This window comes from Xiphophorus hellerii, chromosome 9 (assembly GCF_003331165.1).
Source record: "Xiphophorus hellerii strain 12219 chromosome 9, Xiphophorus_hellerii-4.1, whole genome shotgun sequence".
Classification (NCBI taxonomy): Eukaryota; Metazoa; Chordata; class Actinopteri; order Cyprinodontiformes; family Poeciliidae; genus Xiphophorus; species Xiphophorus hellerii.
In genome coordinates, this window is record NC_045680.1 from 13426524 (window position 1) to 13449416 (window position 22893).

The following is a 22893-nucleotide window of genomic DNA, read 5'->3' on the forward strand; positions in this document are numbered from 1 at the left end:
ACTACGGTTTTGTGGAATGCTACATTTTACTAGCCGTAGCAGGCCTACATCAAAAGGTAACCATACATAGAACAAAGTACTTGACATTAGTCTGGAAAGAACTACAAAAAGATTTCTAAGGCTTTTGTTCCAGAGAACCACTATTATCTAGAAACGGACAAAACATGGAGCAGTGGAAAACCTCACTCCAAGAGCGCAGTAACAATTTGTTCAAGCGGATACAAAAGAACCTGGAACAACAGGTTCTTTTGTTGTTTTGTCATCCCATGCCTCATTTGTCTATTTTTCTTTTTTTACCAGGAAACCAACTCATTTAAATAAGCTCTACCATTTAAGAAAGAAAAAATTGTACAATTTCCAGCCAGAAGCGAAAAGCTTATTGATGCAGGAGTTGTGGAGTTTCTCTGCAGCTTGGAAAAAGACTTTTAACAATTAGTTTTGGTGTTTCTTTAGTTAGTTAGTTTGTTAGCTAGTTAGTTAGCTAGCTGGTATAAAGCTTAAGAATTATTACAAACTATACGATTATATACTAGGAACTTCAGACTGGTTTCTTACGTGACAATATTTTGTGCTGCAGTGAGACTAAATGTAAAATCTCATAAATTCATATTCCAGCGCAACAAATTGGAAAACTCTGAAATTAATTTAAAAATAAAGTCAACCCCCCCTATCATAATTAATAATTTTCCAACTACATGAAGTGTCTGACATTTTCCAGTTCCACTTTGTTTTGTTTTTGCTGAGATTATCTCATTGTCCAATTAACTTTGGAAGGGGGAAAAAAAGATTATTTAAATTTGTTTCTATATTCAAAATTAATCTTTTGAACACCCAAATTGAGTATGTCATTGTGAGAGTTTTCATTCATAAAAAAATCGTGTACTCTGCAACGTCACAGAAGTAAAAATGATGGGCTTTTTCCATCATAAATTGTTCCACAGAGATGCATGAGAGTCACAGACTCTTAACAAAGGTAAAACTTCCACTGTCTATGCCCCATATCTCTGCAGGGTCACGGGGGGACAGGTGCCCGTCTCCAGCAATCATCTAAGTTGGACACACACTCAAGAGTGACTTAGAGAGACCAATTATTCACAAAAACCATTGGCAAATTTGATTATTTTCAACAAATGAAGAGCTTACATAAATACATTTGGCACAGCATTTCAATTATTGTTCATTATTTGATTTTGTCAGCCAGTTCCCAAAACAGACAGAAACAGTGAACGTTTAGCAAATTACAAAAAAAATAAATAAATAAATCTGTATCGTTTTATGATAGACTGTTGGAGCCTTTTCTCCACTTTTGTGACATTGTTATCTGTGTGTGTCCGTGTGTGTGTGTGTTTATGTAAATCAATATGAATTAATTTTGCGGTTCTTCCCTAAGGAAACAGAATTAGGAGAGTTTAATTATAAAATAAATGAGCTGCGTAAGCTCTATTCACAGCCTCTGTGGGTGAGGGAAAGACAAAAAAGGGTGTAAAAATGTCCAAGACTTCAGAATCGTTGAGGCTTGAGCTATAAAGCTGATATTCAAATTATATTCGTTGTTGAACTTCACAATATTGTAAGGGATGTCAAACTTAAGTGCTTTGCAAGTTCAACTCTCTGCCTGCCCCAATAGATCTGAATCAAATGGTTGAATTATCTCGTCAACATGCAGTCATGTTCAGCAGAGTCCAGGTAGTGACACCTGTCGGTTGTCAAACAACTGTTTGACTCGGGTGTTGAAGCAGAGCAATATCTAAATGTTTCACATCACTGTTACAAAAAAATATAACAAAAACAAGATTGAAACAGAAAAGCTTGTTAAGAATAGAAAGTATGTCAGTCTAAAACTTTGGGCAATAACTATTTATTGATTTCTTTCTTTGTTTCTTCACTCTTTCTTTCTTTTATTTGTTTCCCTGTTTACTAAGGTTTCAATTTTTAACCTTTTTGTTGTGACACTTAACACTTTTTTATTCATCCTTAGTTTTGCCTTTTATAACTAAAATATGGCCATAAAATACACATTGACTTAGAGCATGAAGGTCAAAAGGAACACCAACCCTGGTGGCATAATTTATATGTTTGATACCTTAAATAAAATAGCCAACAAAATAAAGTAATCATGATATTGCAAACCCTGATATTGCTATTGCATAATTTTTCTTTTACTTAGTCTCTAATCTGAAGGCAAGAATATTAAAACCTTAAAATAGAAATGAAACAATAAAATGTAAAAAATAAATGGCTTCTGTAAAAATGTATACGGAAACAGGTTGCAGTTATAATAGCTGTAAACAAAAAAAAAACTTTTTAAATCTATGCTACTTTGACTTCTCCATTTGTTTTTCATTCGATCATGTTGGCATTAAATGTATGCATGTTTTAGTAGTAATAGTAGCTGCACAGAGACACATATAATCCCAGACACTAGGACCCAGCAGGTGCAGCATGGTGTTTTAGTGATATGATGCTGCGCCGTCCTGTCAGCAGAGCGCACTGTGCGCACCAGCGGGACGCGCAGTCAGTGAACAGCGGCTCCCCATCCTGCAAACACAGAGCGGCCACGGACAGGGGTTTCAGTATTGAAACAACCTGAACATCATTCACCCTATGGACTTTAGGAAAGACACAAACTCACAAATGTTGCTGTTTTTTGTACTCCCCTTTTCCGTTTGAAGTTACCAGACACTTTTGTTGGGACATGGCTTCATCCGCGAGCGGCACAGAGGAGGTGCGGGTGTCGGGGCTGACGCCACTGAAGTTGGTGGGACTGGTGTGCGTCTTCCTAGCGCTTTGCCTGGATGTCGGGGCCATCGTGAGCCCGGCGTGGGTCACGGCGGAGGACCAATACTACCTGTCCATGTGGGAGTCCTGCTGGAAGCCCGTCAGCTCCGTGGACTGGTCCTGCAGCAGCACGCTGGCCGCCGGTGAGAAAGACGCACGTGGGGTCCAAAATGTTCTTTGGAAGTTTTTAAACCAGCTTAGCTCTGTTTTTTTTAGAGTGTTTCGCTGTTAAATGACAGAAATGTCGGTGCAGCAGACACCCACATTCATATTTAAATGTGTGCATCGGCAACAAAGGATCCCTGATTCCCTGCAGTCAGAACACTGCTGAACCAATCTAGTCTGTGTGTGAAATTATAAAACATCACCCACAAGAGGGCTAAATGTTAATTACTTTATAATTAACTCTTGCCTACTTAACTTAAACCGCAGAACTTAAGAGGTATTGCGGAAAACAGTCAGTTATAGAAATCAAAGTTTTACCCCTGAGTGCAAGTCTTGAGACATGCAGTAGTTTTCTATCTGTTCTTGTGAACTTTTTTTCCTCTTTTTGCTGTAGTGTTTCCCCATTGCACCGCAGAATGAAGTGGGAATCTTTCCCAACCAGGAGCGCTCCAGATGGGGTTTCATTTGGCCTTTTGTTGCGTACAAAATAAGCCTTTGTGTGGGTTTCTCCACCGGCCAAGGAGCAAGGGCAACTCAGAAAACAGAGCTCCCCAGAGATCCAGATGCCTGGAGATTAGTTACCAGGGAAACAATTGAGACACTTCAGAAAAGCTGGCTTTGTCCCTTTTAGGGTTCTTCCTCATGGAGTCCCCTCTCTGAGTTATGTCTGGGAGCATTTTATGGGTTACCTCATATCATGTTCAGCATAAAGTTAATCTGTTTTTGATTGAAAAATATGCTGGGAAATCATGATTTATAGTTGTATTTATGTCAATGCTAATATGTGATTTGATGCCACTTATGCCTTGGGCCAGTTTTTCAGGATCATCCTGTATTTTGCTCAATTCATTTTCTCATGATCTCTGACCCTTTCCCCATCAAAATAAAGCATCGCCCCAGCATGATGCTACCACCACCATAAGGACGGTGTGTTTGTGGTGCTGTGCAGTATTAGACACGAACAGAGCATTGTATATTTATGTCAGCAAATCTCAGTTTTGTTCTTATCTGACAGAGCATCTTTTCCTTCTTCCACCATGTGTCTTCTGCATGGCTTGTGGCAAACTTTATTTTTCAACAATATCTTACTTTTTGCCTCCATTCTCCCATCTTTACTTCTTAAAATGTGCAAGAAGCCTAAATTTATTCCAGGAACATTTTTCAGACTGTAACATTGTTCACCAACAGACTTTTTTTTTATCATCCTGTAAGCTAGATGTAAATGTAAATGTAAATATAAATGCAAATGCGTACAAGTAAAGCATACATTGGTTTATACAGTTTTAAACCCACAGACTGTCTAGCATATTCTGCCTGTGCTCTCCTGTTTACCTATAAATATTTCATTTTCTTCGCTGCCTCTGGGCTTCTCCTGCGTGCCGCGCGGTGAATCGTGTTTTTGTTAGCTTGACAAAATGTTTTCTTTCTGTCTGAGATGGGTCACGCTGGCCCCCGTTCCTCTGTCAGCGCAGACAAAGTGCACTTTGGTGCCACATAAAGATACGCAGCCTCCGTGTCAGCTCTCAGCAGTAGCATGCCACAGTGAATGTACACAATAAACTTCCTTTTTCCTTAAGCTTGTGCTTGGTTAAGAATTATTGATTTGAGGCCCAGAAATCACCAGCTGCCCTTCTCCTCTATCTTTTTCTTCTCAAACCACTCCACCCCCAAAATATTTTCCTTGGTGTCATGCTTGGGGCATTAACTAAATCTTGTTAGTCTGAAACAGCATCTGGCCACATAGATGTGTTTGAACTTGATCTATGAGTCACTGTGTGACCTGGAAAAAACAATAAGATGCTGTTTGTTAGAGGTTTGAAATATATCTGAACAGATGAAACTAGATATGTCAATACACCTTACAAAAAGAAGCATGATGTTTTGATTCAGTCTAACCCTACTCTTGGGATTATCAAAAATGATTATTACTTTGAGAATTGTATCACTTTCTTCAATGCCAGAATTTTACATACACAGATTTCTTTTTTTTGCTTTTAAAGGCTTAGAGAACCCTGTACGACTTTGTCATGACTTTTCAAGCTCCAGATTGGTTAATTCGCATTATTTTTAGTTAATTGGAGACACACTTGTGCTTGCATTTTAAGGCAAAACCTCAAACACACTTTTTTCTTGTGTGACATCAGAGAAACTTAAAGCTAAATCAGTCAAGATATCAGTAGGAGAGTTTTGTATCTTCACAAATCAGCCACATCCTTGGGTTCAGTTTCCAAATAGTATATTATATAGTATAGTATATGCAAGCATAAATATAATGGAAATGTTTTCCCATATCATTCAGGAAGCAATGAGGTTTTATGTCCCAAAGATGAGTTCTGCTGCAAAATGTGTGTTTGAACACCAGAACAAACACAAATTAAGAAACTTGTTTAATCTTGTAACAGCGTGTCATTTTCCATTAAATGAGTCCTGGGACAACATGGACTGTAAGGCCACTCATGGATGAAGAGGCAATTACTCTAGAAGTAACACAAATGGATTATAGTTTGCAAATACACTTAAGAAAAATAACCTAATTTTTTTTAGTCATGTCCGGTGGCCTGATAAAGGTAACGGTCCATTCATCAGGAACAACAATGCAGCTGGTCATCCTCATTTTGTGTGTGTTTTGCTTCAAGAAGGAACGGTGACTTCACAAAACACAAGATTAAAAAAAGCATCATGTGGAAATATTAAGGCAACATCTCCAAAATCAGTGAGGATTAAGCGCGGATGTGTCTTGCGAATGGACAATGACCATAATCTTACCAACCCAATTTAGTAACACAGACATTAAAGCCAATGTTTTGGCTCTGTCCCAGAGACAATTTGTAGGCAGAGTTGAAAATGTGTGTGTGAGCAAAGTGACCTTCAGTCCTGACTCACTTACACTAGATCTGCCAGGAGGAATGGGACAAAATTCAAGAAAACAAGAATAATAATGGCATTATTTTATCATTAAGCAAATCCTAACGGACTGAAACAGACATTAAGAAAGAAGTTTTTTTCTTTTCACAGAGAGGTATGTAAGTATGTATCTCAATTCCACTGTATAGTTCTCTCACAATAACACAGATAGACAGGGAGGTGGGGTCAGAGGTCATGTTTAAACCGGAGAGGCTCGACATTGGGCTTGGAATGTGGAGCAGTCATGCAAGAGCAGAGTGTGTCGATGCCAGGCTGGTGTGAGATGAGGGGACGACTGTGGCGCCAGCGCGTGAGACAGTCCAGCTCAGTGAGGGGGGTGAAGGCAAAGCACATTAATAATGTAATATTGATTCCATTTCTGGAAGCTTATCTCTTCTCTGAGGATGGTCACAGCTCAGTGATGGCCTGGTTGAGGTGGCAGCAAAGGGCTTGAGCCAGGGGACTCTGATCGAAGCACTTTCTGGATTCTCCATCCTTCTGATCTGAGACAAAGCGGGTGTTTAAAGTGAAATGAGATACTCGGGGCTCTTCTGTGACACAGTTCTGCCTTAGACAAAGAGACTGAACTGAGACCTCGAAGGTTTTTCTCAATTAACACTTCACATGCACGCACGGGAAGCGTAATTAAAACTCAGATCTGATCTTCTCATGCATGGTATCTCCTTTTCCATCTGTCATCACGCAGGGCGCAGATTAATATTTGGCGCTTCCTGCTCATCAGAGCCTTTAAGCACTCCCAAATCTGGCTGTGTTTCTTGCTCAGAACACAGGCTGTTCTCCAAATCTGACATGAGAAAACTTTCTGCATCCTGATGTTTTCGCAAGCCCACTGATAAAGCCCGGCCAATTGAAACCGACCGCGGGCTGATGGCACCGAGCTGACCCAGGGACGATATTAGAGCAGCGGAGGCTGTGTGACAACCGTAGGTCAAGTCACTTCAACCCCTTCTTATTTCCTGTGAGAGGCAGCGAACACTGAGGGGTCCCTGTGAGTTGTGTAACAAGAAGTGGGCTCCTTCCAACATCCTGTGGTGACAAGGCCCATTTATAACCTCCAAATCCTGGACCATATTTGGTCAAAAGTAGCTGATGTTTGTTTATATTTGAGCTACTTGGCCTCTGGTTTAAAGTCCCCTTCCAAAAAGAGTGGGAACTGTACTTTAAGCAGCTTATGTCTCTCCACTTTTCTTCCTGCTGGTGAATGTTTTGATGATTTTCTGCCCCAACAGAGAGGAAATCTTCTTGGCAAGGCTCAATCTTTTTTTTTTTTTTTTTTTTTTTTTTTAATTCCCTGGACTCCTTAAAGGCAGGAAAAAGATGAAGCCCATTCAAACTACTGTCTTTGAACGCTCTCACCTATTGTAAAACTGATTCATGTCTACAGAGCATGCCTCTGTGCTTTGATGTCAAGTCTTTGCTCCACCCTCTGCTTTAAATGATTTCCTCCTGTGTAATCAGATTCCTCCCCATAATATCCTCTTCATGTTTACGTATTGACCTCCTGTTTCCGTGAGTACACAGCAACAAGTAAAGGAAGAGACCTCTAATCTATAAAACAATAACATTATATCTACAACAAACCTGAGCCTGTCTCCAGTGGCTCATTAAAACACTAAACCTGCATCTCAAACGCATGCTTGAATTTAGCTCAGGTTTTAAATACTAAATCAAAAACTGTGGTCTGAAGCTTAAAACCAATAGAACCAACTGAAGAAAAATGACAAATAGGTTTCAGATTTTTACAATATAAATAAGAAAAGTTTGCTGTAAATTCATACATTCAATGTCCAGAATTACCATTTTGTAGCATGAAATTGGGGCACATCTACCAGCTTTACACATCTTCTGACTGGTATTTTCTTATCTAAACAGCTCAGTCAGACTGAATGGGAGTGTCCTGCCGTAGATTCTCATTTGGATTTAGGTCTGCACTTTGACTGGACCATTCTGAATGGGCTTTTATGTAAACCATTCCATTGGAGCCGAGTGTTTGTCTTTGGGGTTGCTGTCTGGAAAGTGTTGCTGTCCTCAGTGACTATTTTGAAACTTCCAACAGATTTACTTCGCATTGCTGTGTATTTAGCTTCATTCATCTTGCCCTGGAGGCAATTTGATGAACTGCATTTTATTTAGAAGAATGCAAATGCATGCCACTTTTCGGATTTTGATTTATTAAAAAAAGTTTGAAAACCATATAATGATTTTCATTCATAATTATGCTCCACTTTGTGTCGGTCTATCACATGAAATTCCAACAGTACCTCCAACAGTACACTGAAGATTTTAGTTTTAAATGTGCAAAATGCGAAAAATCTCAAAACTCTGGTATGGCTGTTATTTCCAGCTGAGTGTTTTTTTGGGAGAGAATGTCAGTGGAAATGCTGAGAACGCTGCTGTGCTGGCATCAGCCAGAGACGATGGAGGGATTCTCATTATCCGAGCAGCCACCTCACAGAATCACTTTTTCCTTCCTATTGCACTGGCAGTCATTACTGAAGTGCTGAGATCTGTGCTTAGTAAAAAGAAAGACGCATTTGTTTTTTGTCAAGTTGGAGAGAGCTGTTCTCAGAAGGAGTCTTGTCTGTGGAGTGGTTCACTTCCACTCCACAATGACCAGTGAACTTAAGTTCACTGGTCATTGAACCCAAGTGGCTTTGGATTGAAAACATGTTGGGACATTGACAGAACCTCAGACGGTGCAGCCCACCCACTTTCTGACCAGAAATACTTTTTGTTTACATTGTGGTAATTTACCAACACCTCAACTCCATGGAGTAATCTGCTTTTCTGACACAGGTGGAGAAAACATTTCTGGCTCACTTTGAAAGTGAGCCTTTATCACGTGATTATCTTATCTTATTATATTATCTTATCACTGTAATACTTGTTTATCTTCAATCTATCTATCAAGTTTCATATAAGATTTAAGTCTGGATACTGAGATGGCAATGGAAGAAGTTGAACTTGGTCATATGTTTTGAATTATTATCCTGTGAAAAGATCCAATGATTACCCATTTTCAGTTTAGTGGTAGAGGAGAGTTGACCATATTTGTGTTTCTTTTTTTCCCCAAATTTGTGTATAAAATCTTCTGACATTTGAATGAATTTATGATGTCAGACACCCAAGCAAGGCTTCAGGAGCTTTAGAAGAATAAAAAATGGACACACAGCATCACAGATCCTACATTTTACTTAATAATGAGGATTAGGTACTATTACATATAAACCCTTTATTTCATTTCAGACCCAACTGAAGTCTTTGTTGCTAAGAAATCCAAATCTGTTTCAGCTGCACTTGAAAAATACAAAATTTCAAATATCTTAATGCACTTGAAATGAGACAAAACTAACAATCAATTTTTCTGTACAATATAGGAGTTTGTTTTTAAGTCAATAATTCCTTAATTAATTTTAATTAATTAAAAAGTACTTGTTAAACAAGCTCACACCTCTTGCCGAAAAGTTATGTGCAAGTTAATTTTGTCTTATATCAAGAGAACTAAATTGCAAATATTTGCACTAGAAACTAGATCAAAAATTCTTATTGAGATTTTGTGTTTTTGCATGTTTAACCATTTACATTTGTGACAGTAGGAGAGACCTCACAACACAAACAACTGTTTTTTATGTAGATAACATGATTATTGTTGAGTCATGTTGACCCTAACATCACTGCTATGGACTACTACTTATTTTCCCTCAACTAGACGAACATTACTCTGGAGTTACCTTTGTCATGATGCATCTCAGACTGGTTTCATGATGTTCTCCGATGTTTCTGCCCCTGTGTTTGGTTTCAGACTGGCAGATCGCCACGCTGGCCCTGCTGCTTGGAGGAGCAGCCCTCACCCTGCTGTCTTTCCTCGTGGCTCTGGTCTCCCTGTGCTTCGGCTCCAGGAGTCGCTGCTACAAACCCGTGGCCGTCATGCTGTTCTCCGCAGGTCAGTCCGTTTCTCCACGACTATAGTGACCATCTCAAATGCGTGTTTATTCCTTGTCCTCATTGTTGATCTCTTTTTGCTTTTTACAGTGGTTCTTCAGGTCTGCAGCTTGGTCTTGTTCCCAATCAAGTTCATAGAAACAGTCAGCCTCAGGGTGTACCACGAGTTCAACTGGGGCTACGGCCTGGCCTGGGGATCCACCATTTTCTCTTTCGGAGGCGCCATCCTCTACTGCCTGAACCCCAAGAACTATGAAGATTACTATTGAAAATGTCACAAGGGAGGAAAAAACCCCACAGTGTTTTCATGCTGTCGTTTAATAAACGTTCTCTGTCCCCCAGTGCACAACCACAGTTGTAAAACAGGAAAAAACAAAACGCTTGTTGACAGTGTTTGTACTAACCTCTTCTGTTTGATGCTGTGAACTCCCTAACCTGGACAGATGCCCATGAGTTTTATTAATAGCCTAAACCACAAACCCAAAGCAGAAATTCAAACCCAGCCAGAAGACATTTTGAGAGATAATGTCACTAATCAGATAATTATGTGCAGCTCATGTGGGTCGTAGATTTGAGCAGAAAATATGGAACAGTGGAATAATAAAGTAGTCAGGACAGAGAAAAGTCTGCAGTGATTTCAGGCCAGCGTAGGGAGGAAGACGTCCTGCTCAAGTTATATCCTGGTGATGACAAAGTGAGGAAGGCAGGGTAACATTTTACATTTCCCCAGAGATGCTCCGAGCTGGACCTTAAACAACCTTTTCTTAAGGGCTATTTTAACAGAGAAAACATTCCACAGACACCTACTGATTATATGATTCTAGTCAGAGAAACATCTGCTGGGTTATTATTAGCACAAAGTGGCAGTGTTAATTTTCCAATACAATATTGTTTAGATTTTTTTTAATATATCTGTTGTACTATATGTAATATAATCAAAAAGTATGCAATCCTAGAAGAGTGGGAATTAAAATGGCAAATTACCATGCTTGCTGAGTGAATACATGTCTGAATCAGGGGTGTCCAAACAGCGGCTCAAGGGCAATTTATGGCCTCTGAAAACAATTCAAGAATGACTAAAATTTGGTCCAGTAGTTCAGACACTATATGCAGAAGTTACACTTTGTAAAAAACAAACAAAATAAACAAAACAAAATTTTCTCTGGTTGTTCTTAAAATGTACAATGTTTAGGTGCAACACAAAGTATTTGGCTTTTGCTAATCAAGTTTCAGGCTTTAGTGGTATTTTATAGAAAATGCCACCACAAACATCCTGCAATCTTTTCTTAAGAGCAGTGGTCTAAACTTGACTAAACACAGAAAGTATTTACAGTAGTGATGCCTTATTCTCTTCTTATTCCAAAAAGGTTTTAGACCAAATCAGTATAAGCCAACCAACCAACAAAATTTAGGATGTTGTTGGTCTTTAAATAAGGCAAAGGTGTGAGGTCCGGTTTATATTTCAGTTTTACAACAAATTACAAATCTAGAGTAAAATAAAACAAAGTATACCTTTGGTTTTAAAAGCAATTAAAACTTTCTTAAGAGACTGTTATAAAATCTCTTCAGTCAGAGCATTTTTCAGAGCCACTTTGATACAGACTGCTACAGGAGATTCTTCTTCCTGCCTACAACTCTGATTAAATTTCCCTGAAATTAATGAAGCATAACCAAATACCCAGATTTTGTTCCTAAAGTCTAAAACCCAAGTCCCTTTTTATGGTTCAGTCTTAGAATGAATTACAAAATCTTAAAACACAAAAATAAATATATCTTAGAACTTAACTTTTAAAAAGTTTTGCCCTGAAAATGCTTTCAACTTTGATTTTTGTCCCTGTGGGAAAACCTTTGCACAGTCTGGGTGATCATGCTCCTCAGCATGTGCTCACAGTGCTCCCCATGTGATGCTTGTTTATCTTCCCACTCTGCTGAAATGTAACAACAAAAATGGATAACAAGGAGAAAAGTCACTGGAGTTGAGGAAAGTTGTATATTTAAGTTTGATATTAAAGCGGGGGTTAATAATTGTATTTAAAGTAACAGAGTTTAACGTGCAGCAGGTTTGATGTGAGGACTAATGCAATGATCAACCTCGTGGTGCTTCATCTTCACAAAGTGAGAGCATGTGCATGTCACTACCGTTTGCTGCAATGTTTCTGATGATCAACATAATAAAGGCATACTGGAGGAAAAATAAAAGTTTGGTTCAGGAATCAAAAGAAATTGCGGTTTTGTGTCGTCAAGTCACATAGAATCAGCTCTTTTATTAAGTACAGCAAGTTGAGGCATTTGCACAGGAAATCAACATCTTCTGAACACATAATACATGGTGGCATAATATGCATAAAAGTACAAAGCGCATACTTTTTATGCAAGTGTCTTTTAGTGTTCTTTCAGTGATACGAGCTCCCACACGGAGCCGGATACAGTGTACAATCTACAATTCGCATTTGTCACAACTTACATACCACTTCGTTCATTGTTCCGCTGTCATTGTGAAACACACAAGTCCTGGATTAAAGTGGATGCGCCTCCTTTCCGAGTTCAGTAATGGGCACAGTGTAAACAGGGCAGTCACTCTCCCCTGCCTGGAATGTTCCCTAAGTAAACCACAGCCGCTTCTCCTCCATCCAGAAACCACATTGTCCCCGTCACTGCTGCGGTTGCACCTTTTCCAGCCCCCTTTTTTTTGTTTTTCGACAAATGCCAGGAGATTCATGATCCACCAAAGAAAACAATGATCATAGTGCACAGTATTGGACAGGAGGAGAAGAAATCAGAGGGGAGATAGTGGCTCTTCCTCAGCAGGTAGAAGGGGGAAAGGGGAACTTGTATATCGATTGACAGGAGCAGACATCAAGACAGATTCTGAGAGTCGATTCTGAGCAAATCTCCAGGGTGTCTGAAGATTTGCAAAGATTAGGGCAGGGATGGGCGACGCAGTGCCATGCCGAGTTCAGCTGTAGCGTGGCATCTCACACGCCTCACAGCGATTGAGTGCAGGGTGGTTGAGGAGGGTGCAGCTATCACAGTTCCAGTGAGCTCCTTCAAAATCCTCGTCTCTTTGAGGCGTCGGCTTGGAGGCCTGCTCCCCTTCTTAAGAAAAAAAACGACAGGAAAAAAATGCAAATACATCAAGCACAAAAACACCTAATTCAGGTAAAACATCACATACACCAAGAGTTTCAGTGGATGCAACTCAATGCATGTTTATCAAGAGATAAATTAATCAAGAGATAAATTCAAGCAAACACTATTCAAGACTGCAGCAGATAACTATAACTCTGAAGCATTAGAAGTAGGACAGGTGTTCCTCAAAGGTCAATATTGGGACCAATTTTTTTAAAATACTTTTTAAAATAATCTTGGGATACATTTAGATCCAGCTATGGTTATACATTTCCAGAATCTTTTTTAAGCATAGACTAAAGTTCATCAAACATTTCTGCAGTGCTCTTGCTATAAGAGTAAAACCTGCAAAAACCACAGTCACTGCAGGGACGTACAGGAATTTTAGATCAGTGTTTTTCTTCCTGGTCCTTAAGGCACACTGACCTACTTGTTTGTTTAATAACCATTTCCCTGCTTACCTGACTTTAACTAATGACTGATTAATAGGACTGAACAGCAATAATCTGAATCAGGTGTGAAGAAGCAGGAATACGTGTAAAACATACAGGGCAGTGTGCTTAGAAGAGCAGAGTTGGGAAACACTGTTTTAGATGATGGGACCAGAAATAAGCAGATATATCTCCATTTCCTTTTGTTCATAATTATCCAGAGCTGGAAAACACTTGAATCAAATTTCACACTTTCCAGACGGCAGAACAGAATTGGGTTCTTCAATTATGCTCTGATCTCCAGAGAATATCTAACTTTCATTTATTACATTCACTTATTCATTTCAAACAATTTACTACAAACAGCTTTAGTAGAAGAGCATCGCTGTTTTGAACTGTAGTTTCCATTTGATGCTTATTATTTTACATGTCTTGGGTATTTGTTGTGTTATACTCATTGTGTTAACTTGTCTGATTTTTTCAGCTCATCTTAACCATGAAATTCTAGCTGAAGAGATATTATATCTCAATGCAACATTAATGTTCAAATAAACTCAATTAAAAAAAAAAAAAATTAAAAATTTAAAAAAAGGGTTAACAAGATACTCGTAAACAAAAGTGTGCCAGATTCTAAATCAAACTGTATCTAGTTTCAAAAGCCTTTATCACTAATAGTTTCAAATGTTCCTCACCTTTCTTCCCAGGATTGGTCGGACCCAACGGACCCGGCTGAATATTGTCATAGAAGTTGCTCATTGCTTTTGGGTCAAACTTCCCTGTAGAGAAAAAAACAGAAATAAGAGTTTGGATTTGTTTACTTTTGAGTGTCACTTACACCTTAAAGTCAGACCAGATCAGTTCAAGCTGTCCACACTGCAAAGTTTCAGAAAAGATGGAGCCCATAAAAAAAAAGGCAAAAAATGTTTTGCTGTGAATTGTATTATTTAAATCAATTATTTGTTCTTTTTAGTTATGTAAACTGTCACAAGGACACCAGTATCATCATGGACCCATTGGATAACATGTTAGCAATTTGGGGGTGATAGTTAAGGGGTTAAGCACATAATGAAATCAGAAATAGAAGCATGAAATTACTTATAACTTGAACAGAAAATCAAAAAGTAAAAAAATACAAGCTTCAGCCATTCACATTGTTGACATGATGCAAACTTTAAGCCAAGTTTCTTGACTGAGACTGATAATACATTAAAGATGGTTGAAAAAAAATACAATTGTACATTTACACTTAGAGTAATTGTTAAAGTACTTCTATCCCTTTAGCATTCACATTTCATCACATTACTACAATAAATGTCGGTGTTTTTTTATTGGAACTGGAGGATACCAACAGAAAATAGTGCATGACTGGGAAGATATCAAACACTATATAATATTATTTTAAATGAAGTTTATTTTAAATAACTCCCCTTCAATCAATGCTTTGCATAGTCACTTTTCAATGCATTTGGAGCTGCAGGTTGTTTGAAAATCTCTCTTCCAGGCTTGCAAACCAGGAAACCACATTACCCTCTACTTTGTAAAATAATTCAAGTTCAGTCAGATTTTATGTTTACTGTAAAAAACACATTCCACATATTCTCCATTGGTTTTACATACAAACTTTGACTAGGGCATTTTAATATGAATGTGCCTCAATCTAAACCATTCCATCATAGTTTTGGTTTTACATTTCGCAAGGTTTCCCCCAGAAAACTTAAGCCTGGGGGTTGGGTGTTAAGGCAGTCATTCATCCAGCGGCTTGTCGTATTTTTGAGTTAAAACATGTAAAACTAATAGGAAATTTGAAAATATCACTTGATAATTATGTGTGATTGAAAAATTGGAAGATTAATACCTAAACACCAACTATAAAGTCTTAAAAAATGCTAATATTTTAAAAAACTTAAATAAATAAACAATGCATAGCCTGGTGGGGGCACAAGTAAAGCCTGGTGGCCCACCAGGCTTATAATACACTGAGGGAAACCCTGATTTAGCATTGTTGGCCTGGAAGATGATAAGTCTCCACCTCAGTCCAAGTCTTTAGTAGTCTATGAAATATTTTTTTCCAGGATTTACCAGAGCTACCAAAACTGGTAATCAGTGAATGAACAACAATCCTGGACAGGTGTGATTATCATTTGTTGGGCCATCACAAAAATCCATTGAAACCTTTGGTTGAATGTGACAAAATGTGAACAAATGGGTCTGAATATTTGTGTGAGGTGATGTACTGCATCACATTAACAACTATGATGACATTGTTTTCAGAGTGAGGTTAAACCATAAATCATTTTATAGATTTTATCTAAATTTAAAGTGCAACTACTAAATAAACCAAATAACAGAAATAAAACTTTAGCAGCGGTAAAATAAAAGTTAATCTGATGACTGAGTAGCAACAGGATATTTTTAGTGTAACATGCTACATAAATAGACAAGAAATTGAAAGTAATTTTCTACTCATCACACAAAAGTTATTGCTTCTATCAGTTAGGATCAACAGGAGTTTTGTATTAACCAAATTGAGCATTGACAGGGTGGGGGGTCGGTTATGGATCAGCTTGTTTTCTGCTACAGAGCAACCAGCCATTTAAACACTGCATCTATAAAGAGAGTAACAGAATCCATCCATCATTTCAAGTCCAACTCTGTCTGCTTTGATGCTTGGTTCTTTTAGAATCAGCCCACTTAAATAAATTAGACACACACTCATCTACATAAACACTCAAATGTTATTTATGTAGATGTTTATGTTTAAGCCAGTGTGTGCGCGTGTGTGTACTACCTCTGGACTGCAGCAGATCCGTTTCCTTCAGTGTGCAGTCAATATCAATCTGCAGTTGTCTGTTGTGAGTTCGAAGTCGGGTAATCTCCTCCGGCTGCAGTCAATGAAAACATCCCGGGCAGTTTAGATACGCCTTAAAACATTTCATATTCCCGATCCAACTTTCAAAATTTTCTTATTAAAAATATGAAGTATTTTATAGATTGTTTTTATTATGATGACCAGAAATATTTCTTGGATACTGCTGCATTCTGGCAGGAAATAGGCCTGAGTGAATTTGAATGAGGAAAGTGGCTAATCTTTGTTTTGGCACATAATAAATTGATTTGATTTGCTTTTATCCCTTGATAAAATAAAGCATTATTGGAAAACAAGCTTTGGAAAGTACTCAAATGATCTTAATTTGATCAAATTTGTTTGGTGGTCTGAAAAATTCTGACAAAAAAAAAAAGCAAGGGGGACAATTATTTTTTAAGGCACTGTACATATTGCGATCCTTACTCTGGGAACAAGATGTGTGGAGTTGACCCGTCGAAAACGCCTTTGGAGGGCGTCGTACTCCATGTTATTGACATCAGTCTTCAACTGCTCTAGTTTCTGCGTCTCCATGTGCAGCTCTTTTACCAGACGCTCCATCCGCGCCCGCTGGTGGAGCAGAAGAGCTGTGGGGATGGACATCAATTATAAACATGTTTAAAACGCAGGAGTGAGGAATGCTGTTTAATTTACAGCCATTTCTCTCTTCAGTGCTCTGTTGGTACTTCAACATGACAACACAATCAAATCATGCCATACAAAACAGCACAGCTAGCTTTAGAGGAGGCTAACAATTACATTCTGGAGAAATTCAAAAGATTGCTTAGCAAAACATATTTGGATTTCAATCATTTAACTTCAGACAACTTAAGAATTCAAGGGTTAAATATCAGGCAGCAAACTGAAAAATTATGCAAAGATTACACTGCACACTTCTATAATTTTAAGTAAATGCAAGAGGGAATTTTAAAATTACAATTTGATAATGACAATAAAAAAAATGAACGAAAGGAAATAAATACAAGGCTATCATGTTGCATCATGTTAGCCTTCTAACTGCATTTTTTCCGATTTTATTTTACATACATTTTTAATTGCCTAAATATTTTGCTCATAAGTTTAGAAGTAAATTAGCCATGTTTACAGAGTGGAAAATGCAGGTGTTCTGAGTTCTGATGCATGTAATCAAGAGATAAAAAAAACAATTAATAATGTTTTTCTCAGTACTTGACCTCTGGATGATTCATAGGTGCATCTCTATTTCAGACACTAAAGCAACATATTTACAAATAGGTTTCAGAGCATTGCATGGAGCACTGGTTTAAAAAGAAACTATTGGAAGTGTTGCTTAATGAAAACATCTGCAACTTGCACCATTCTGAATGCGCAAACTTTCCAAGTAAGAATTATGAATTCAGAGAAAAGTTTTTGTTGCATTTTCAGCTGCTACCTTAGAAAGTTTGACTCAAACAGATCACAGCTTTGAACTGAAAATTATTTGTTGTTCAATTTTGGGTAATTTCCTGTTCATGCTACTGTTTTACTAGAAGGCCTTAATGACTCATTAAACCATTTGTTATTGAAAGAGTTAAATGGAAAAACAGAATTATTGACCAAAAATCTAAATAGACGTATTTAGTCATAATGTTAAAGTGTACATTGGAGGTCACACTAAAAACACAGAAAAGTTTTCAGAATTTGATCAACTAACCATCAATTAGAAGCAATGAAGGGAAAATCCTCTAACTTCACTCTTGGTTGACTGACTGGTGCATCTCTAATCTTTACACCCTCAAATGGACTGAAAGAAAATTTAAAAACAAATAATAAAAAAATAACACATAATTAATGCACTTACCTTGTGTGTAGGCATAGTCATCAGAGGCTGAGCTTGAGCGTCGGGGTAATTGCTGAAACTGACTGGCGATGTTCCCTGGCAGGGCGGAGATGGGCAGGATGGGTGCTGGGGTGGCGCTGTGCGCACCCTGATCTACAATGTTGAGAAGAGACTCAGCTTCAGCGACAGGTGGTGAGCTGGGTGGTCTTTGCACCTGGCCTCCAGGGGACACTTTAATTTTAAAGGTATAGGCAGACTGGCCTGGCTGGGGTGAGGACGCCTGCCGAGGCCTTGTGTTGCCTTGGTGCTGCAAGTACATTCCCGGGTGGAAAGTCGCTGGTCCAGGGGGTCCGCCGATCGTGATGGGCCGCGACGGGGAGCTAGGTGAGGGGCTTGTTGCCATGTAAAGCGAGCCCTGGGAGTGTGGGGTGTGAACAGGCGAGTTGCTGCGAGGTCTTTGTCCTTCCAGGGCGATTTCTATCTGTTTTGTGAGAGCGGTTTTCGGTTGGTAGGGCCTGTACTGTGGCGGAGGTTGCTGCTGGTGATGGTAGGGCATATTTGTGAGGTTTGGGGGGCTAATGGGGAGGAAGACGTATTGCTGGTGCCCAGGTTGAGGCTGTGGTTGTGGTTGTGGCTGGACCTGATGTTGAGGTGAGCTGTAAGGGGAGCCATATGTGGGGGTACTGTATGGTGACTGCTGATGCTGGTAGACGGGAGCTCCAGGGGACGGCCAGGGAGCTGGCTGTGGGCTCTGAGAGGGGGAGGGCCGAATGTACAGGGTGCTATTGGTGCTGTTAACATAGTGCCCTGGAGGAATCTGCAGAGCCTGATGGACTGTAGGTATAGTTTGTGGAAGAGTGACAGAAATAGGGTTCATAGGATAGCGTGGAACTGGAGTATATGTGGGGGACATGCCTTGCATTGTGGGAGGAGGCGTGGGCGTGCTGGATGAGCGGCTCTGATCGTTCATAAAAAAAGGATTGTAACTCGGGGAGGGCGCCATGGTGGCGGGAGCCGACAGGGGTTCAGGGTAGCTCGGCCGCTGAGGGTCAATGTGACCGTCGCTGGTGCTGTGCACCAAGGAGCGCCCCACTCCCGCTCCTCCTCCGTTTGATTTTCCAGCCTCTGAACCTGGATAGCCCAAGCTAATGTGTAGCATGTGGTTTCGACTCATTCGCATCTCCTCCGGACTGTGATGGAAGTCACCATAGAGATATCTGTTACTCTCCTGGGACAGCAGGTGGCAGCAAACATCCAGATTATTGTTGTTCTGAAAGAGTCAAAATGCTGAGTTAAGATCATTTCAGTGATCTTAAATAACAGAGTTCAAAAGTTAATCCAACAACTTTACAGCTCAGGTCAATAAAAGGAATTAGAAGATGGTAACCAGTGGTTATGAAACCAAATTATTTGGAGAGATTGCAGTATTATACTGTACTACATACTAGTGGATATTTTATTTAATCTGAAAGAACATATATTTGCAACAATAAAATGTCTTTAATGAATGCCTTACACTAACTAAGAGTGGGTTAAATATGGGGGAGAAAATGGAGAAAAGTGGCAAACAAGGATATTATTATTTATTTACATATTGCATATTTCTCATAGTTTTCAGTAAATAATTTTCAAGTAAAAGAGGACTATTTGGCAATTACATCTTAAATGGCTCTGTGAGATAGAACACAGAGCCATGTAAGAGCCAGTGGATCATCTCAAAAAAGTTTACTTTCTGTTTATAAATTGAACTTTTAGTTTTACATACTTTTTAACAACAAAGATTTTGCTTTTATAAAAACAAAAGATAAAAAAGTCAATTGGCAACTATCCAAACTCACCACAATCTTAGCATATAACCCTAAAGTATAGCTGCATTAATATAACAAGAATGACATATTTAGTTTTTCTTTTTTTAAATTATTTATTTTTTTATTTCTTCATTGACAAAGGAACTGTGAAATTTCATAAGCCAAATATTTGTCATACAATGTGTAAGCAACCACCAGATTGTCATTACAGTTTAGATTTACACCTCTGATTTATTTTGAAGTCATTTGGGACTTATTTACAAGTAAAAGAATATAAATGAAAATGACAGCCAAAAAACAAAATTGCATCTTTTTAGAAGCACATCTAAATGTCACAACCCAGCAAAAATATGGTATAATGCATATGAATGATACTCAGCTTTAAGTCAAAATGATTCATTTGAACAAATCTATCTGCTTTCTAGAGTACACATCTAAATATACTGTAGAGAAAAGAAATTTGTTGGGGCAAAAAATATTCTATGACAAATAGGTTTTGTAGGTGCAGAAAAGCAATAATACAACTTTCTTTTTTTTTTTAAGAAAAAGCTCATACCCATTTGAAGTGTGCATTTACCTGTAGAAGGAACTGAGAAACTACTCCCTCTGGGATCTCTGGGAATCGCTGCTTGAGGTCTTGCAGGATGTGGTAGTCTACTTGAGAGCCTCCCTGCGCCATCCTGAACCCACACAGAGAGTCAAAGGGCCCAAAGGTGCATGCGTCGTCTCATCCCCTGAAGAAGCAGAGGCAAAACGATAAAAACGGTGATCAAACTCTCATGTCAGAGGGAAAAGCTTGCAATAAACCTGTTGGCGTACTGATTGCTTCAAACACACCCTATGTGTCAGCAGTAATGTCATTACAGATATCAGAGAAGCAGTCCTTAAGGGGCATAGCAAGCTTGAACTGTCAATAACAAGAATGCACATATTTCATCAACGTGAAAAATTAAAGTTCATTACGATCGCAGGAACAACTTAAGCAAGGCTTGTGCATATTCACTCACATTAATGCAGAACTGCAAGGCGCCTGTCATTCTGTTTGTTTCGCCATACTTTTGCACCAGGCAACGACGACATACCGCCGTCAGCTAGCAGGCTACTTATCAACGTCAGTTAGCCTCCGGAACATCACCCAAACAAACAGCCGCACCTGTGTCCTGCGTGGTCGCACTGAGACACGGAGTTACTATTCCTGAGAGATTTTCTAATGTCACCTTGTACTAATTTAGCAGTCCAATCCTCTAAACAGGATGACTCTTTAAATAAGATTAACTCAGTTCCTAAACTGCCAAGCAGCTAACTTTGCTAATGCTAACTTGAGGCTGCTCAGCTGTCTCAGTCCCCCGGCTGTTAATGGACCAGCTAACTCTGCTAAAGCCAGTCAACGATTTCATTAAACTTACCATTGGTTAAAAGTCTCTGTTACGTTTAAAACCATAGCTGTCTACAGAGGGACGCTTCGATGTTTCGGAAACCAAGGGGAGATGTTTTTCAGTTTGTTTGTTTCGGCGAAATAACTTGTAGTTTCGCATTCCAGCGTCAGGCCCCTGCAACTGAACTGCATAGCAGTCAGTTTATCGCGATAATGTCAGGATTTCCCGGTGTGACGCCGCAAAAAGCGTCCTACAGTTAAAAGCAACCTTCGTTACAAACGCGCCGCCACATCTTATTCATAATGTTAAGAGCTGCGGAGTCCCGATTTACAAAATGTTCACTATTTAGAATTAGAATTTATTTATTTATTTGTTTGTTTATCTATTATATTGATATGACAGCCTATCTTTCCATGTCACAATGCTAAGGCAGATGTCTTACCATAATGTTAAGAAATTGTCTGGTGCCTGACGTATTAGAACCCCAAAACTTTATTTTCATGCTTAATACAAAAAAAAATTGGGCATTCAAATGCACTAAGTGTTTTGGCGAAATGGGGGATTTTCAGGGGAGGGACGCTTTTTTCGACACAACACCAAACCAGGAAGTCGTTCAAATTGACGTGATTGATGCCAACAATGTAGAGCAAGTAAAAAAACTTTCACAGGAAGCTACATATATACACATAACACTATATATATGTGTCTATATAAGAACTAAAGAATAAGTGTTTTTCATATAAATTTCTAAAAAATTTAATTTTGCAGAATTCTTTAAAGAACATTCCGTCAAACATTGTTTTGACTGTGCATGTGCTCTTTTTTAAATGAAGACAGACCAATGACTCAGTTACTATTGTAAATAATAGCTTCACATTTCACACCAACCGTTGACAACAAGTTGAGTGAGAGTGATCTTAATCTGTGTGTGTATGACGTCAGGATTGGTTGTGACACAGTGATATGTGCTGTCACAATGTAAAGGTGCAAAAATAGCTCTGTCTATTTTAGGCTTGTGAACAGTTTTTGAACCAGGGTAAAGACAAATCCAGTGGCTTTATCAAGTCAGATGTTTTCGTCAGAGTTAGATTGCCTATCAAAAGACAGTTAGAAATGTCTGATCTATTTTTTTATTTGTGTGGTTTACCATCTGGAAGAATATCATTTTAGCATATAATTTAGAACTATTTTGAGATTTTTTGAGTTTATCTCTGGTAGTGAATCACAGAGCACCTGCTCTGTGGTGGAGTTCATTATTCCCCCATGACAGCTGAGCACTTAGCAGTGACAACTGGGAAAGACTTGCTAGCTTCTGTTGCACAAACTGTGCAACTATAAAGACATCACAATCATTAATACTACAGTGTTGTTCAACTTTCATGTTCCCATTTCAACATAAATTGCAAAAACATGAGAGTATACAAACTACATTCCTTTTATCACAGTACATGCATATCTGAGTGTTGTTCAGATTTGGGCATGTTGCAGGTGCAGAAATACGGAAAATAAAGAAAAGTGATTCAGTATAGGCTTTCTGCCCGGCGTGGCCTCACAGGGTGATGAGAGAGAAATTATTTGTTCTATTAGCTATTTTCATGCCCATTTAATGAGAGTGGACACCACCTGGTGGTGTGAACGTTGTAAATGCTGGAAATATTTCACAATGTTTTTTTTTTTT

The 22893-nt window shown here is 38.8% G+C and overlaps 2 protein-coding genes across 6 annotated transcripts; one reads left to right on the top strand and one right to left on the bottom strand.

Annotated features, from left to right (window-relative positions):
• Positions 1 to 2479: 2479 nt before the first annotated feature.
• On the top strand, positions 2480 to 12033 carry tmem47 (transmembrane protein 47). The gene is made up of 3 exons (XM_032571752.1): positions 2480 to 2921; positions 9671 to 9811; positions 9901 to 12033. Exons 1-3 carry the CDS (start codon positions 2696 to 2698, stop codon positions 10077 to 10079), a joined length of 546 nt encoding a protein of 181 aa, XP_032427643.1. The 5' UTR covers positions 2480 to 2695; the 3' UTR covers positions 10080 to 12033.
• A 16-nt stretch (positions 12034 to 12049) lies between these two features.
• tab3 (TGF-beta activated kinase 1 (MAP3K7) binding protein 3) lies at positions 12050 to 21435 on the bottom strand. Of its 5 annotated transcripts, XM_032571750.1 has the most exons (8): positions 21246 to 21434; positions 20417 to 20588; positions 18293 to 19301; positions 18053 to 18184; positions 16660 to 16820; positions 16159 to 16252; positions 14063 to 14146; positions 12050 to 12906 (listed from the first exon to the last, which is right to left on the bottom strand). In XM_032571750.1, the coding sequence occupies exons 2-8, from the start codon at positions 20516 to 20518 to the stop codon at positions 12767 to 12769; spliced, it is 1722 nt and encodes a 573-aa protein (XP_032427641.1). In that variant the 5' UTR covers positions 20519 to 20588; positions 21246 to 21434; the 3' UTR covers positions 12050 to 12766. The 5 variants fall into 5 exon arrangements, with proteins under 5 accessions (XP_032427641.1, XP_032427639.1, XP_032427638.1 ...); XM_032571748.1 differs by having other exon boundaries at positions 18053 to 19301; positions 20417 to 20573; XM_032571747.1 differs by having other exon boundaries at positions 18053 to 19301.
• Between the last annotated feature and the right edge of the window lie 1458 nt (positions 21436 to 22893).